The sequence below is a fragment of the Symphodus melops genome (genome assembly GCF_947650265.1).
Source record: "Symphodus melops genome assembly, chromosome: 18".
Taxonomy (NCBI): domain Eukaryota; kingdom Metazoa; phylum Chordata; class Actinopteri; order Labriformes; family Labridae; genus Symphodus; species Symphodus melops.
This window is the reverse complement of record NC_136708.1, coordinates 2,364,127-2,379,668: the sequence shown is the minus strand read 5'-3', so window position 1 is coordinate 2,379,668 and position 15,542 is coordinate 2,364,127. Positions and strand designations below refer to the sequence as shown.

The 15,542-nt window shown below is 45.1% G+C and overlaps 1 protein-coding gene across 2 annotated transcripts; it reads left to right on the top strand.

Annotated features, from left to right (window-relative positions):
• Positions 1-416: 416 nt before the first annotated feature.
• On the top strand, positions 417-15,468 carry smad10a (SMAD family member 10a). 2 transcript variants are annotated; one of them, XM_079368484.1, is made up of 13 exons: positions 417-798; positions 3,252-3,327; positions 5,014-5,254; positions 6,104-6,278; positions 6,370-6,393; positions 8,826-9,035; positions 9,127-9,378; positions 9,468-9,566; positions 9,712-9,765; positions 9,944-10,127; positions 10,292-10,460; positions 10,579-10,717; positions 11,257-15,468. In XM_079368484.1, the coding sequence occupies exons 1-13, from the start codon at positions 795-797 to the stop codon at positions 11,466-11,468; spliced, it is 1,839 nt and encodes a 612-aa protein (XP_079224610.1). In that variant the 5' UTR covers positions 417-794; the 3' UTR covers positions 11,469-15,468. The 2 variants fall into 2 exon arrangements, with proteins under 2 accessions (XP_079224610.1, XP_079224609.1); XM_079368483.1 differs by having other exon boundaries at positions 9,465-9,566.
• The last annotated feature ends 74 nt before the right edge of the window (positions 15,469-15,542 follow it).

The window sequence follows — 15,542 nt, the reverse complement described above, 5'->3', positions numbered from 1 at the left end:
GGAAGATATCAGATATTTTTAGATGCTTTTAAATCAATGTGAAGTTTATTTTGTGAATGTAATCGACATCAGACGTGAGGTGTTTTTGATTACAAGATTAAAATCCGTTTTTTTTCTACTTTTACAATTGAAATAATTTAATTTTAATTAATTAAATTCACTACAAAGAGGATTTACAGAAAGAAAAAGAAAGGGTCGAGAGAAAAGAAACACAGAGAGTTAAACATGTTACAAGAGTCGAGTTGTGCTCAAATAACAGTTGCAGCTCGTGTGTGTGTGTGTGTGTGTGTGTGTGTGTGTTTCGGAGAGGGGGGCGCTAATCTCAGCGGCGCCACCTTAAAAAAACAGTCTCGCAGACCTGTCAATCAAGACGAACCAGACAGACCCTGGCTAGCGGCCCTGCTGTGAGAACCTCCCTCTGATTGGCTGAGGGCGGTCGCCACTGTGAGACCCCGCCTCTCATTGGCTGAAGCCTTGGCGAGACACCGACGCGCACGACGTCTCCCCATCTATTGTTATTGTGGCGTGCGCGAGGGGAGACGAACGGACAGGATGCACGAGGAGACAGTGAGGCTGATAAAACGTTAAAAAAAATAACATCAAGCTACGTAAACGTTAGCTTGTTGCATCGGAGAGATTCGAGCTAACGTTAGCATACGCGGCGGATTCAGTTGTGACAAAAGAAAAACACGTAAAAACGAGCTCTCCTTTCTTTGACCATAAAACGTTTCGGATCTGTCTACAACACTTGAGACGATCTTTCAGCGCAAGTTCCCCCCTCTCCTCTCCGGCTGATGTGTAAGTACAAACTGTTTTATCTCTCCACAGCTCAGCTCCACAGGCAGAATAAAAAGAGGAGGAAACACACACATTAAAACACACTATGCTGTCCCTGGATGTGTGTGATCTGAAGACCAGGGTCTGGGTCTGGGTCTCTAACAGCCCGTCAAGCTTCCTGCTTCATCACTTGAAGCAGTCAACGTGTTTAACATTGATGTTGTGTTTTAATGAGGTGCTCCTTGAACACGTTGAGGCAGCAGACTTGATGGTGACGCATGTTACGTGATGTCAGTGAAGTGGACGTATGGGTTGTTTAAGGTAACGTTCACACCTGAGGAGCTGCTGCTGCTGCTGCTGCTGCTGCCCTGAGGGTGTGTGTTATTACCCCACGGCCTGAAGGAATGATAATGACACTGATGATGATTATATACACACATGAAGGTGTGTGTGTGTGTGTGTGTGTGTGTGTGTGTGTGCAGCAACAGTTACCTGTGACTGTCACAGAGTAAGGTCCTCTACCTGCTTTTTGTAAAGTGTCTCGAGATAACACCTGTTATGAATTGATTGATTAAAGGCGGCTTGTTATAGTAGAATAGAAAACCTTGATTGTCTTTTTTACTATTAGAAATTTAAACTAATTAAACCGTCACTGTAAATGTACAAATATTATTTAATTTAAATGATCATGTATGCACACTTAATTGTGTAAATACTGTAAAAGACTAATACACCCTTTGCACTACTCACCACTGCACTGTTATCTTATTCAGTCATGTCCATGGTAGTCTTTAATTACTTGTTATATTTTAATAGTTATTATTTAATGCTTACGTTGTACAGAGAGAGCACAGTCTAGTCCTCGTGTGTTAAACATACCTGGCTAATAAAGCTGATTCTGATTCTGAAGGTGAAAGGTTACTTGCAGTGAAACACATCGCACAGGTGGAGAGAAGGTACAGGACAGGTGGGACATATATTTATTGTACACGTTGCACATTAAGAAAATGAAAGTGCACTATGGAAAAGGAACGTGTTGCACGATTTGTTTTTGCACAAGGAGAAGTAAAGAGGGACAAGGAGAGGAGGGATGAGTTCAGTTCACACGGTAGGAGATATTATAATTTAATAAAATAATAATGAAGTATATTTGCAGCGTGCTTCAGCATAGCAAAGCAAGTCTCACTGTACGATATTAGTGTTTAAAAAGTCAGTTTTTAAAGTATTTATTTGGAGATGCACTGATGGGGGGGGATCAATGCTCATGTGGATGCAGATGTGGGAAATAAAAATGTAGCTGATTCCCATACTGACTTTTTTTAGGGTGGATAAGACTCCCAACATGCCGACATTTTCTCTCAAGTTCGACCATGAAAACAAATCCAACATGTGAATTCACTCGCCCAATAAAAACCCCTCTCCTCCCAGTCAGTGCGTGTACACACCATGTCAGCGGTTGCGTAGGACATAAATCTGTCCTCTTATTGGTCAATAAGGCTTTTAAATAAACAACTCTAAAATCAATGCATAAAACTTACTGCCCTCTAATCGGTAATCAATAAGTTTCACAAATTTGACATCGATCAGGCTCGAAATCAGAAAACAACAACAAATCGGAGCTTTATGTGTGTATTAGGGTTGTGTTTTTCAAAATAAAAGCCCTAAACGGACACTTTATAAAGGTGTTAAAATAAGCTCCACCTTCAGAAACTAAGACAGTAAAACTGCTGATGAATTTTCCATCATGTGACTCAGCGTGGTTTGAAGTCTTCCTCCTCTTTCTGGAGCGTCATTTTAAATCAAAGCAGCGCTGAGTCATTCCTGGGATTAGAAAGAAGACGCCTCTTTCTAAAAGAACAAATAACTTCAATTCATTTGTAGTTTTATTTTGTCCCCCGCTTACGGTGTTTCTGTCTGAGAGAACGCCACGCCTGCTGCTCACACGAAGATGCTTCTTTGATATTTATGCTCTCGGTCTTGGAGCACTCTGGTCTCGGTCCTGGTCCTGGTCTTGGTTTGTGTCCTCTCCAGTGAAGGCGCCCTGATAACACACGCTCCTGAAGACTTCTAGAAAACTCCCGACAGCTCGGCCCCGCCTCTCAGTCAGGACACAAACCATGACGTAAACAAAGGAGACACAGAGTCTGACACGTTAATGACAGTTTACTTTCTTTGAGACAAAGTTGTGTTGAAGGTTTTTCGCAGCACAGACGAGAAAAACAAGCAGGAAACTCAAAAGGAACGTTTTAACGAGCAGCTTCGAGCGCTGCTCAGGATCTCTGTGCTCGTGTGAGAAGGACTTCAGTGTGACGCAGGGACTGAAAAACACTTTGACATGAGTCTTCATTTTAAAGGCACCTGTAACAGAGTCATGAACCTTTAAGGCTGAGACACCAACCAGCTGCTTTGATTGGACCTAAACTTGTCTGATGTGTTGGTATCCACTAATCCTGCTCATCTCCCCGCTCTCACAGGGACGGATTCAGAGCTGGGCCATCATGATGCCGGTGAACTTTCTGGTCACTCATTGGCTGACCAACTTAACACCAGGTAATACACACAAAGCAAAGAGAAACACAGAGTGTGTTTACTCCTCTTTATACGATTCATCAGAGGAACTAGACTCACTGTCCTAACCGTATTAGAGCACACACACACACGCCCCTGGGTTTGCCAGATATGAGAGCAGTTATCAGGTGAACAGGTGTTGCAGTGATGGAAGCGGGCAGTGGAACTGCTTCAGATAGAAGTGATTGTACCCGAGCTAAAAAGCCTCTGCATGTTTCTAATAAGCTCCAGCAGCAGAAAGCTGCTCAAACTAGGATCAATGTTGGAGATGAAACATGGAGAGAGGTTAGAACTGAGGTTCACACGTCTACATGTTTTTATTTCCAACCTGGAAAACTTTAAATCAAACTGCACTTTGGATTTGAATTGTGTCCTGAGTGAGATGATCTCTCATCTGATTGGCCGCTCTGGTTTCTGGATAAGAAGAGCCATTAGGCCGCTGTCTGGTTCAAACAGCAGTCTGGTTGTTTTGCTGCAGCACATATGAAATAATGTATAATGTCATTTGTTGTTGTCTTGTATTTTATTATCCTGATAAGCCCGTTTAACATCCAGTTCAGCGAACAAAGGCAGAATCTCAAGGTTGGTCTGTTGCTTGAGTCTCGCTGTGCTGCTTTGTTGTCCTTGTTGAAAGGTCAGCGTGGCAGAACCTCCACATGGAATAAATCAGAGCTATTCTCGGCTCCACTATCTTCTGTTTTTTAAAGGCTTTATGACCTGTTGTTCAAATGCAGATATGATGCAAAAATGTCCTAAACACACACACACACACACACACACACACACACACACACACACACACACACGTGATGTTGATCCTACAGATCTTAAGCTGGACGTGTAGTCTGAGTGTTTGTTGGATTTCTGTCCTCGGTGCGTTGATGCTAACAGAAAATGACGACGTCTGCTCGGTTTATTTCAGACTCTTGTAGTTTTACAAGAAGAAGCAAACATTGTACAAATGTAATTGACAACAGACGAGGTTTGAACGTTAATCAAAATGACCTGATTTCACTGCTCTGGTCTTCTGTGTTTGTGGAATCTTTTCTGATGGGAATGTTTGAGGTTCTTACCTTCATTTCTCTGAATATAGAAGACGAGCGGGTTTTAAGTCGCCGGTGGCCTCGTGGTTAGTACGTGCGCCACATGTACGGTGGGACTCCACGTTTGAATCCGACCTGTAACTCCCTTTCTGCACGTCCTCTCCCTCTCTCTCCCCCCGACGTCTGACTCTATCCACCTCTAAATGAAGCCATAAAAGCACAAAGACCAACCTTAAACAAAAAAACGAGTCCATATCTGGTCCGGTCCGCGGTCCGTCAGCAGCACGCATTACGCCGCTGTTTGCTGCCACTCTGGTCAGTGTGAGTATGCTGCAGGCACGCGTCAATCTGGACGGCATGAAACAACTCTGACAGGAAGTTAGACAAGTAGACGCACAGAGCGTCCGTTCAATTTCAAAATAAAACCCGATATACGGACTCACGTTTGTATTTTTCATCACTTTTCGATGTTTGCACGCTTTCCTCATTATTCGTAGTCCTCCTGTGATGTGTGTACAGCTGCTCTCAAGCAGCAAAACTGTGTCACTGACATTATGTGGAAGTTGGGGGTCAGGCTGTGAAGTCGTATGTTGGTTCCTAACAGTCCTCTCTCTGGTGTCTGCAGCATCATGTCGGTGAATCCTCCCAGCAGTAATGACGCCTGCCTCAGCATCGTCCACAGCCTCATGTGTCACCGGCAGGGCGGGGAGAACGAAGGCTTCGCCAAGCGGGCGATCGAGAGCCTGGTGAAGAAGCTGAAGGAGAAAAAGGACGAGCTGGACTCGCTCATCACCGCCATCACCACCAACGGCGTCCACCCGAGCAAGTGTGTGACGATTCAGAGGACGCTGGACGGCCGCCTGCAGGTCATTTAACCTCAACCATCAATGAACAAATACAAGTCTCCAAACTTTACTTTAGCCTTCCGCTTTGAAATGAAAACAGCAGCTGTTGATTTCAGACTATACTGCTAGTAGCACTATGTAAGCGGATCTCTTGTGAGAAGTGCGTACGGCTTTACAGAACTAGAACTGAGGCTAACACCGCATGTCCTAACAGGGCGTGAGCGAGCGTCAAAATCAGCCTGATTCTAATAGTTCGTTTTGGAGTTTCCTAACTGCCAATCGAGCAGTGTGACGCCATTGCCCTTTTCACGACGGCCCCTTTCTGTTTTCCTCTCTGTCGCTCACAGAGAGAGAGGAGGAAGAGGCAGGGCCTCTACAACAGCTTGTTAGCTTGTTGTACAAAGTGGATCTCAGTCATCCGTGACTGAAATGTTGACTTGTGTCCACGACACCGTGAGTTGGTTTGTTGACGAGCTTCCGTGTGTTGTGCTGCTCCTTCAAAACAAAAGCACCACACTTCAGTTTGTCCAATACAATAAAAAATAAAGCACTGGATGTTGTATTGTTTGTAGGGGAGGAAACTGAAATTGCTCGAGTGCTGTAACATCACGTTGTAAGAGACAGAAGAGGACGGTGATGGATAAAGCAGAGGAAAGAGTGAGGCTGTAACGTTAGGCTGGATCGTTGTCGTGTGTAAGACAACTGACGTGTTGAGATGCAGTTAAACACGGATCTAGTGCACTACAACATACTTTTGAACATGTCAATTTTAAAGTATTTCTGTAATCACAAATATGAGAATATGTGTCTCTGTTATCGGGAGCTTTGTGTTTTCGTTATTTGTGCTGAATTGTTCTGATCTCTCCTCAGGTGGCGGGCAGGAAAGGCTTCCCTCACGTGATTTACGCTCGTCTGTGGCGCTGGCCCGACCTCCACAAAAATGAACTCAAGCACGTGAAATTCTGCCAGTACGCCTTCGACCTGAAGTACGACAACGTGTGTGTGAACCCCTACCACTATGAGAGGGTGGTGTCACCGGGCATCGGTACGTCCCGATCACCCCGATCAGCATGATAACTGACGCTTCATTTCCTCAACGAGTTTTAATTTTGTGCTCTTTGTGTCTCCTCTGACAGTCGGTCTCAGCCTTCAGAACACAGGTGAGCTCTCCTCATAAGCACCACGCCATCGTTTGAAGCATAAGCTACCACTTTGGTTCCTGTCATCACTATCCAGAAAGCTGTACATGCAATCAGATTTTATAATCAATAAGATATGAACGCTCGAGTTTGAGAAAGTTGCGGAGAATGTTGATTGTTTTGGTAGATTGTTACTCCTCTGTGTTGACGTTACTCCTCTGTGTTGACGTTACTCCTCTGTGTTACTCCTCTGTGTTGACGTTACTCCTCTGTGTTGACGTTACTCCTCTGTGTTGACTTTACTCCTCTGTGTTGACGTTACTCCTCTGTGTTGACGTTACCCCTCTGTGTTGACGTTACTCCTCTGTGTTGACTTTACTCCTCTGTGTTGACTTTACTCCTCTGCATTACTCCTCTGTGTTGACGTTACTCCTCTGTGTTGATGTTACTCCTCTGTGTTGACGTTACTCCTCTGCATTACTCCTCTGTGTTGACGTTACTCCTCTGTGTTGACTTTACTCCTCTGTGTTGACTTTACTCCTCTGCATTACTCCTCTGTGTTGACTTTACTCCTCTGTGTTGATGTTACTCCTCTGTGTTGACGTTACTCCTCTGCATTACTCCTCTGTGTTGACGTTACTCCTCTGTGTTGACTTTACTCCTCTGTGTTGACGTTACTCCTCTGTGTTGACGTTACTCCTCTGCATTACTCCTCTGTGTTGACGTTACTCCTCTGTGTTGACTTTACTCCTCTGTGTTGACGTTACTCCTCTGTGTTGACGTTACTCCTCTGTGTTGACTTTACTCCTCTGTGTTGACGTTACTCCTCTGTGTTGACATTACTCCTCTGCATTACTCCTCTGTGTTGACGTTACTCCTCTGTGTTGACGTTACTCCTCTGCATTACTCCTCTGTGTTGACGTTACTCCTCTGTGTTGACTTTACTCCTCTGTGTTGACGTTACTCCTCTGTGTTGACGTTACTCCTCTGCATTACTCCTCTGTGTTGACGTTACTCCTCTGTGTTGACTTTACTCCTCTGTGTTGACGTTACTCCTCTGTGTTGACGTTACTCCTCTGTGTTGACTTTACTCCTCTGTGTTGACATTACTCCTCTGCATTACTCCTCTGTGTTGACGTTACTCCTCTGTGTTGACGTTACTCCTCTGCATTACTCCTCTGTGTTGACATTACTCCTCTGCATTACTCCTCTGTGTTGACGTTACTCCTCTGTGTTGACGTTACTCCTCTGTGTTGACGTTACTCCTCTGTGTTGACTTTACTCCTCTGTGTTGACGTTACTCCTCTGTGTTGACGTTACTTCTCTGTGTTGACATTACTCCTCTGTGTTGACGTTACTCCTCTGTGTTGACGTTACTTCTCTGTGTTGACATTACTCCTCTGTGTTGACATTACTCCTCTGTGTTACTTCTCTGTGTTGACGTTACTCCTCTGTTGACTTTACTCCTCTGTGTTGACTTTACTCCTCTGTGTTGACGTTACTCCTCTGTGTTGATGTTACTCCTCTGTGTTGACGTTACTCCTCTGCATTACTCCTCTGTGTTGACGTTACTCCTCTGTGTTGACTTTACTCCTCTGTGTTGACTTTACCCCTCTGTGTTGACTTTACTTCTCTGTGTTGACGTTACTCCTCTGTGTTGACGTTACTCCTCTGTGTTGACGTTACTCCTCTGTGTTGACTTTACTCCTCTGTGTTGACTTTACTCCTCTGTGTTGACTTTACCCCTCTGTGTTGACGTTACTCCTCTGTGTTACTCCTCTGTGTTACTCCTCTGTGTTGACTTTACTCCTCTGTGTTGACATTACTCCTCTGTGTTGACTTTACTTCTCTGTGTTGATGTTACTCCTCTGTGTTGACGTTACTCCTCTGTGTTGACTTTACTCCTCTGTGTTGACGTTACTCCTCTGCATTACTCCTCTGTGTTGACGTTACTCCTCTGTGTTGACTTTACTCCTCTGTGTTGACTTTACCCCTCTGTGTTGACTTTAGTCCTCTGTGTTGACTTTACTCCTCTGTGTTGACTTTACTCCTCTGTGTTGACTTTACTCCTCTGTGTTGACTTTAGTCCTCTGTGTTGACTTTACTCCTCTGTGTTGACTTTACTCCTCTGTGTTGACTTTAGTCCTCTGTGTTGACTTTACTCCTCTGTGTTGACTTTACTCCTCTGTGTTGACTTTACTCCTCTGTGTTGACGTTACTCCTGTGTTGACATTACTCTTCTGTGTTGACATTACTCTTCTGTGTTGACGTTACTCCTCTGTGTTGATGTTACTCCTCTGTGTTGATGTTACTCCTCTGTGTTACTCCTCTGTGTTGACATTACTCCTCTGTGTTGATGTTACTCCTCTGTGTTACTCCTCTGTGTTGATGTTACTCCTCTGTGTTGACGTTACTCCTCTGTGTTGACGTTACTCCTTCTATTCCTGCAACAGCTCCAGTTGGGCTTATCAAAGAGGAGTACATCCATGACTGCATACAGATGGACCTCCCGCCCGGCATGCCTCTGTCAGAGCATCAGGCCGCCATGAAGTTGCCCCCCCAAGACCACTATGGCCAGCCCCTGCCGCCGCAACAGCTGCCCTCTGAGCCCCATGGACCGCCGCCCATCAGCAGATACACCAACCTGCCGGTGTCACCCAAAGGTCGGTGCTCCAATATCTTTGAATTTGACTTATAAACAAAATAATCAAACCAAAGACAGGAAGTTCAAGTCCCTACCTCTTTCCGTGTCAGGATCCGGACCCATGATGCCTCTCCAGGGGGGTCACAGCGATGGCCGCCTCCAAACCGCGTCTCCACAGGCTCAAGTCATGACCCCGTCGCCTCGATCTCCGACTCCGACCCAGCCGTCCCCTCACCAGCAGGCTGCCCAGCAACAGTCACAGCCCCCCCACCAACAACAACCCTCCCACCCTCCTCCTCACCCCCATGGGCAGAACGGGTACAGCAGCAATAAGCACTCTCAGAGCCAGGCGGTCTTCCACAGTGAGTCCATGCAGTTAAAGCCCTATGTACAGTATATATACATATATGTATGATATAGAACATAACTGAATCCTGTGTTTCTCCAGCAGTGTGGACAGGCAGCAGCACAGCCTCCTACACCCCCATAGGACCCCAGCAGAACGGACGAGGTCACCAACAGCCCCCCCTCCATCACCAAAACCACCACTGTAAGAAATAACTGGCAGAGTCCTCTGGCTGGAATTAAATATTTTTAGATGAATTTACAGTGTCAGATTAGAAGAGCGTCATCGAGGGAAAAATTCTGATCTCATTTAAAAAAAACAAAGAACCTTCTCACTCTTCCTCTTTTAGGGTCTCAGCATCACAGCTCCACCTCCTTCCCTCCTTCGGTGTCCAATCATCCAGGTAACACTTGTCTACACTGTCACACCTGATCTGACCTGTATGATGTGACTCCATGTGAATAAGTTTCCTCGTACATGTGCTATGAGAGGACATGAAACCTGTAATCTTGTTTCTGCAGTAAATCTGACCCAGAGTTTTATTTCATCCGGTCTCACAGTTTGTGGTGTTTTCTCTGCAGGTCCTGAGTTCTGGTGCTCCATCTCGTACTTTGAGATGGATGTTCAGGTGGGCGAGATGTTCAAGGTTCCTTCAAGCTGTCCCGTGGTGACTGTTGACGGGTACGTAGACCCGTCAGGGGGAGACCGCTTCTGCCTGGGCCAGCTGAGCAACGTCCACCGCACTGACGCCAGCGAGAGAGCCAGGTGAGGAAAAGACCCCTCTGACCAGTCAATCATTTTATTCATTCACAAAGCTGACGTACGTTAGCTCTTTTTAGTTTTTTGGTAGTTTTGAGGAGTTGGAAATCTTCTGCTGCAGACTGTAAATGACTCTTTTCCCCCCTGATGTTTCTTCTGTTGTGTTCCAGGTTGCACATCGGTAAAGGTGTGCAGCTCGAGTGTCGCGGCGAGGGCGACGTGTGGATGCGTTGTATGAGTGACCACGCCGTGTTTGTTCAGAGTTACTACCTCGACAGGGAGGCGGGCCGAGCGCCAGGCGACGCTGTTCACAAGATCTACCCCGGAGCTTACATCAAGGTCTGAATCCAGAATCACTGATTCTACATAACCCACCGAACGAGTGATTCTCAGCTGCACGTAGCGTAGCACGCAGCTGTTTTATGAAGCCACTGTTGTGTGTGTGTGTGTCTGTCAGGTGTTTGACCTGCGACAGTGTCACAGACAGATGCAGCAGCAGGCAGCGACCGCTCAGGCTGCAGCAGCTGCTCAGGCGGCCGCTGTCGCAGGAAACATCCCCGGTCCAGGCAGCGTCGGAGGCATCGCACCTGCAGTCAGTAAGTGCCTCTTTACACTTCTAACATGAAAACATGAAGCGCTGCAAACAGAGCGAGGTACAAGGCAGAGTGTTTGTTTCCTGTGCATGACTCTGACTGACTGCAGCGTCATCTCTTTGGCAGTAGATTGAGTTTAAGGTGAGATGTTGTGTTTCCTGTGGAGCCTTTGTTTACAGTATGTGAGAACATCAGAGAAGGAATCGCTTTATAGACACAAAGAGAAGCTCAACCTTTGACTGCTGATTGGTTGTGTTATTGCACCACGACGTGTTGCATTTTACAATCCACACAAACTGAATCTGAAAGCGTCCAATCTCCAAATCTGGTCTCGCACCTACAGATTGTGGATTTTTATGCAGAACCTGCAAAGGCTAAATTGTCCCCCCGATGAGTCGGCTAATGGACTCTATATGGGACCATCATTTAGAAAATGAACATCATGCTGTTTCGTTGTAGACTTGAAAGTATAACCGTATTTGTAAAGCAGCTGTGTACAATATTAAACAGAAGACCATTACCTGACTCTCGTGTTCTGTCAGGTCTGTCTGCAGCGGCGGGGATCGGCGTGGACGACCTGCGGCGGCTCTGCATCCTGCGGCTCAGCTTTGTGAAGGGCTGGGGGCCGGACTACCCCCGTCAGAGCATCAAACACACCCCCTGCTGGGTGGAGGTCCACCTGCACCGCGCTCTGCAGCTTCTGGATGAGGTGCTGCACACGATGCCTTTAGCCGACCCGGGGCCTGCTAACTGAGGACCAAGATCTGGATCCTCTGAATGTGCACACAGACACACATTTTAGCTTCAGGCCAAATAGAATAAAAACAACAACAAAAAAAAACAACAAAGAAAAATCAATCAAAAACACACCGAGATCCTGCTCGTAACAATCAATGCACACATGCACACACACTGTAACCAAAACGTCTGCAGACACGCAGACTTAAGAGTGCTGATGTCTTTAGGATATTTTCTTTCGCTATACAATCCAAAACTCAAACAGAAGGGGTCACGACCCGGAAGGTTAAACTTTGGAGTTTGAGTTCTGACCAATCGAAAGACGTTTGTATGCACTGTAGAAATCCAGGGATGCGTTTCAGAAATCCAGTTCCTCTGTATGCAAATCTGGATTTCCCTCCAATCGCTCTGCACATTCACTCATGAAACACACACACACACACACACACACACACACACACACACACACACACACACACACACGTGTGTAAGAAAAAGAAAAAAAGAAATCATGCACGATGAAACACTCCAGACAGATAACTGCTTACCTCTGAATCATGCTGTCAGTAAGTCTCCTTATCAGCAGCAGAACTGATGTAGAAGTTTGGATTATTATGGAAACCAGTGTAACGTCATCTCTGTGCTCGTACTGTGCTCTTCACTGTTATTGCTCAAACTGTTAGCTTCGATAGCTGGTTAGCCCTCTTACTACGCTCAGCTCAAGCGATATTATTTTTGTACCAAAAAGACCAAAAAAGCCAAACAAAAAAACCCAAAACATTTAGCTTTAAAGTGGTGTTGTCGTTCTCTGTGATGAAGCAGTGCTACCCTGTGTGTAACCAAACGGTTGGTGTGAATCGCCAAAACCAGAATACCTCATAACTACAGTGCAAAGTCACGGTTCAGTTTGTACCGCCTGAAAGCGCACACGTACATCATCATCACTGACAGGTCGACGTGTGAGGACCTGAACACGAACGCATCCTGACTGCAACACCTCATCATGTTGACCTCTTTATTAGTTTGGCACCGTGAGATCATGTGACCAAGAAGCCCTAAAAAAAAAAAAAAAAAAAAAAAGGTTAAATGAACCACCAGGTGTCACATTTTGAACCTGAGATTGAAATGACAGAAAGGTCCAAACATGTTTTGGATGTCTGCAGTTGATTTCTTCGGCCTGCAGCAGCGTCCTCTAAAGCGTGCCTCACACTGCCAGATGATTGGTTCTGAGCAGCCTTGAGTCGGGAGCGATGATCGGACCTTAAATGGGCCTGATTATCCTTCAGTGTGAGCCTCAGTTATCTGACAACAACACAGAACAGTTCCCTACAGAGGTGAACCTTTCTGTTCGAGAGGGAGACGATTTAATTCAAGGCAGACACAGCTGATTCATCGATTCAAACTTTTACCCGACAGAAATGCGTGAGCGGCTTCTTCTCCACGTCTAAAGACAAGTACTGATACAAGTTATATTTCAACTAGAGTATCTAAACATTAACAGAACGCAAGTCGCCCGTCCACATGACGACGATTCTGACGTCAAGACGGCAATTTGGAGAACTTTTTTGCATTTGTTGCTCCGACTTGAGCAGGCGTTTTCCGGTGTGTCCGACGCCACCTGAATGCACCATATACATCAGCCCTGTGATTGACTGATCAGTCCAGGGTTTAGCCCCGCCCCCTCGCCAAATGACAGCTGAGATCATCTTCAGCCCACCACGATCAGATAATGACAGATTCTAACACACCACAGTCACATTACAGCCCCTCCTGAGGGGAAGTTACTGTTTTTATCAACGAGTCCGATGTCTGAAACATCGATGGATCAGCTGTTTCTGATTTAAAAAAATCATCTTTCTCGTTAACGAAAAAGCTTCAGATGAAGATGAACTCAAAGAATGAATGAATGTGGAGAAACAAAGAAAGAAACTGAACAATCACTCATCATCAGTTTCTTATTCTTTGACTCGCTGTGCTCCACACGTAAATCCACATCCAGCCGAGGTTCAAAGGTCAAACTGGTCTCCGTGTTTTGGAGTCGGGATGTTACCGTGCGACTGTGTCGGTCCACACGCGGCTCAGCTGCTTTTACAAAGATCATTCACGTATGCATTTTAGTGATATTTGTGCCTTTTGTTGTCAACAGTAGATGCACCAACACTGGATTGTGCGACAGACGGACACGCTTTGTGTTTGTTCACCTGAAGATTCATGTTGTGATTGTCGATGGTTTTCTGTGTTCCCCTCAGGTATCCGTGCAGCTCATTGAAGATGATCACAGTTGTGGTTTAGAGACATAGAGAATTATTAACAAACACTCACTATACCTGAGTCGAATTATTTATTGCCTTAGTCTTTGTGGGTGTAAAATATGAACGAGTACGCTTGGCACTATTTTAATCTACGCATGGACGACACTAATAGATGTCATATTTATCTGTTTCCTCGGCCCGCAGTCAGGGAAGTCGTCATTTTAACCTTCACCATCTTCACCTTCATCACCTGATCCCTCTGCAGTCACTGACACCTCCTCCGCCGCCACGCCTCCCGTCGGTGCGTCACTTCCAACTGCGACGAAAGAAAGACTTTGATTTTCTGCTCTGATTTTATTTCAAGAGACGTTTGAACTGCGGTCGTCACAACACCAGAATAATAAAACGTACATGTAAGATGGGAAAACAGGAAGAAATCAATTAATCTAATTCATCACCACGGCAACCAAAAGAGAAGTCTCGCGCCGCGTTCCGCTGACCTCAAATCTCGGATCTCGAAGTTCGGAATATAGTCACAGCGGAGTTAAACGCGTTCAGGCAAGTCGGGCAAGCGAGGTGGACGTTAGCTATGCAACCTTTGTTTCGTTAGCTAATACCAGACGATAAGGGCGCGCAAAAGAGCGGGACAACATGAGAGCGCACAATGCTAACGGTTCCTGTGCTGGTGCTCAAGGGCGACATCTACTAGATCACATCCTTCCTTTAAAGAGAATATAAATATACTGTTTGTTCTTTGCTCAGAGGTTTGATTCTTTATGAACTCGACTGGTCGTCCCGTCTGCGTATCACTACGAGAACACTTTGTATTAAACACACGACACACACACACACACAAAACGATGGACTGATCAATGCAGTGGATGAAACCTGCTGGTGTTGACTCGGTGCACACGGACAAACGGGTCAGCGCTGAGTGACAGAGCTCGTGAAGGAGGTCGTCGACAGTCAGTTTGAACTCAGGCGACTTTTATCTGAAAAATCCCCCAAAGTTACAGAAAACTACGTCAAAAACATCCTCAACATAACTGACATACATCCTGACTTTGTGTTTGACTCCACCTTCATGTTGTCATGACACTCTGGTTGTTTCCTCGAGATCTGCTCATCTCTTAAATCTTGTTCATCGTATTAATCTGTAACGACATGTCGAGAACACAAACAAACATTTTACTCTCAATCAGAAGAGACGACTGAATAAAATAAAACGTATTCATGCATGGCTCTTTAAATTTCCAACTCTATTTGATTGTTATGTTTCTAAAAAAAAAAACAGAGACGTTTGTATTACCTGCAACTCTGAACTTGATGTGCAGAAATGACGGAAACGTATTTTTAAAAATTGGTTTGAGGGTTATTTGGACCCCTTGTGGTTATCGTTGAAGTATTTAAATAAATACAGAGAATAAATGTGAGGTGGAGCTCTTTAAGGAACCAAACTAAAAGCTTGTGTTAAACGTCCAGATGAATCCCAGACCAGAATAAAGCAGAATCATGTCATCACGGTGAAGAAAAAAAAAATCACTTTCACAAACACAATCATTTCATCCATAAAAAACCTTTTCGAGAAGCTTTTTCCTGCCGCATCAGCTAAACTGGAAACAAGTACTAAAGACTTTAATTTGCTACGTTAGAATATTGTTATTTTTATTTTGTAGTTATTTTTTTGTAAAGATGTGCTGCCTCTTGTAATGCTGACTGTAAAATGAAAAAGAAATAAACCAATAACACTCATATTTATACCAACTCTTCGTCTGGCTTTGCTTTGGCAGTGAAAACAGTTCTACGGAGACCCAGAAAGCCCAGAAAGCAGAAGAAGA

What these genes read in the sequence shown, in the direction of transcription:
- smad10a (XM_079368483.1), top strand. An exon ending in GACGCCAGCGAGAGAGCCAG is followed by an intron (nt 10,128 to 10,291) that starts GTGAGGAAAAGA and finishes GTTGTGTTCCAG; the next exon opens with GTTGCACATCGGTAAAGGTG. An exon ending in AGGCATCGCACCTGCAGTCA is followed by an intron (nt 10,718 to 11,256) that starts GTAAGTGCCTCT and finishes GTGTTCTGTCAG; the next exon opens with GTCTGTCTGCAGCGGCGGGG.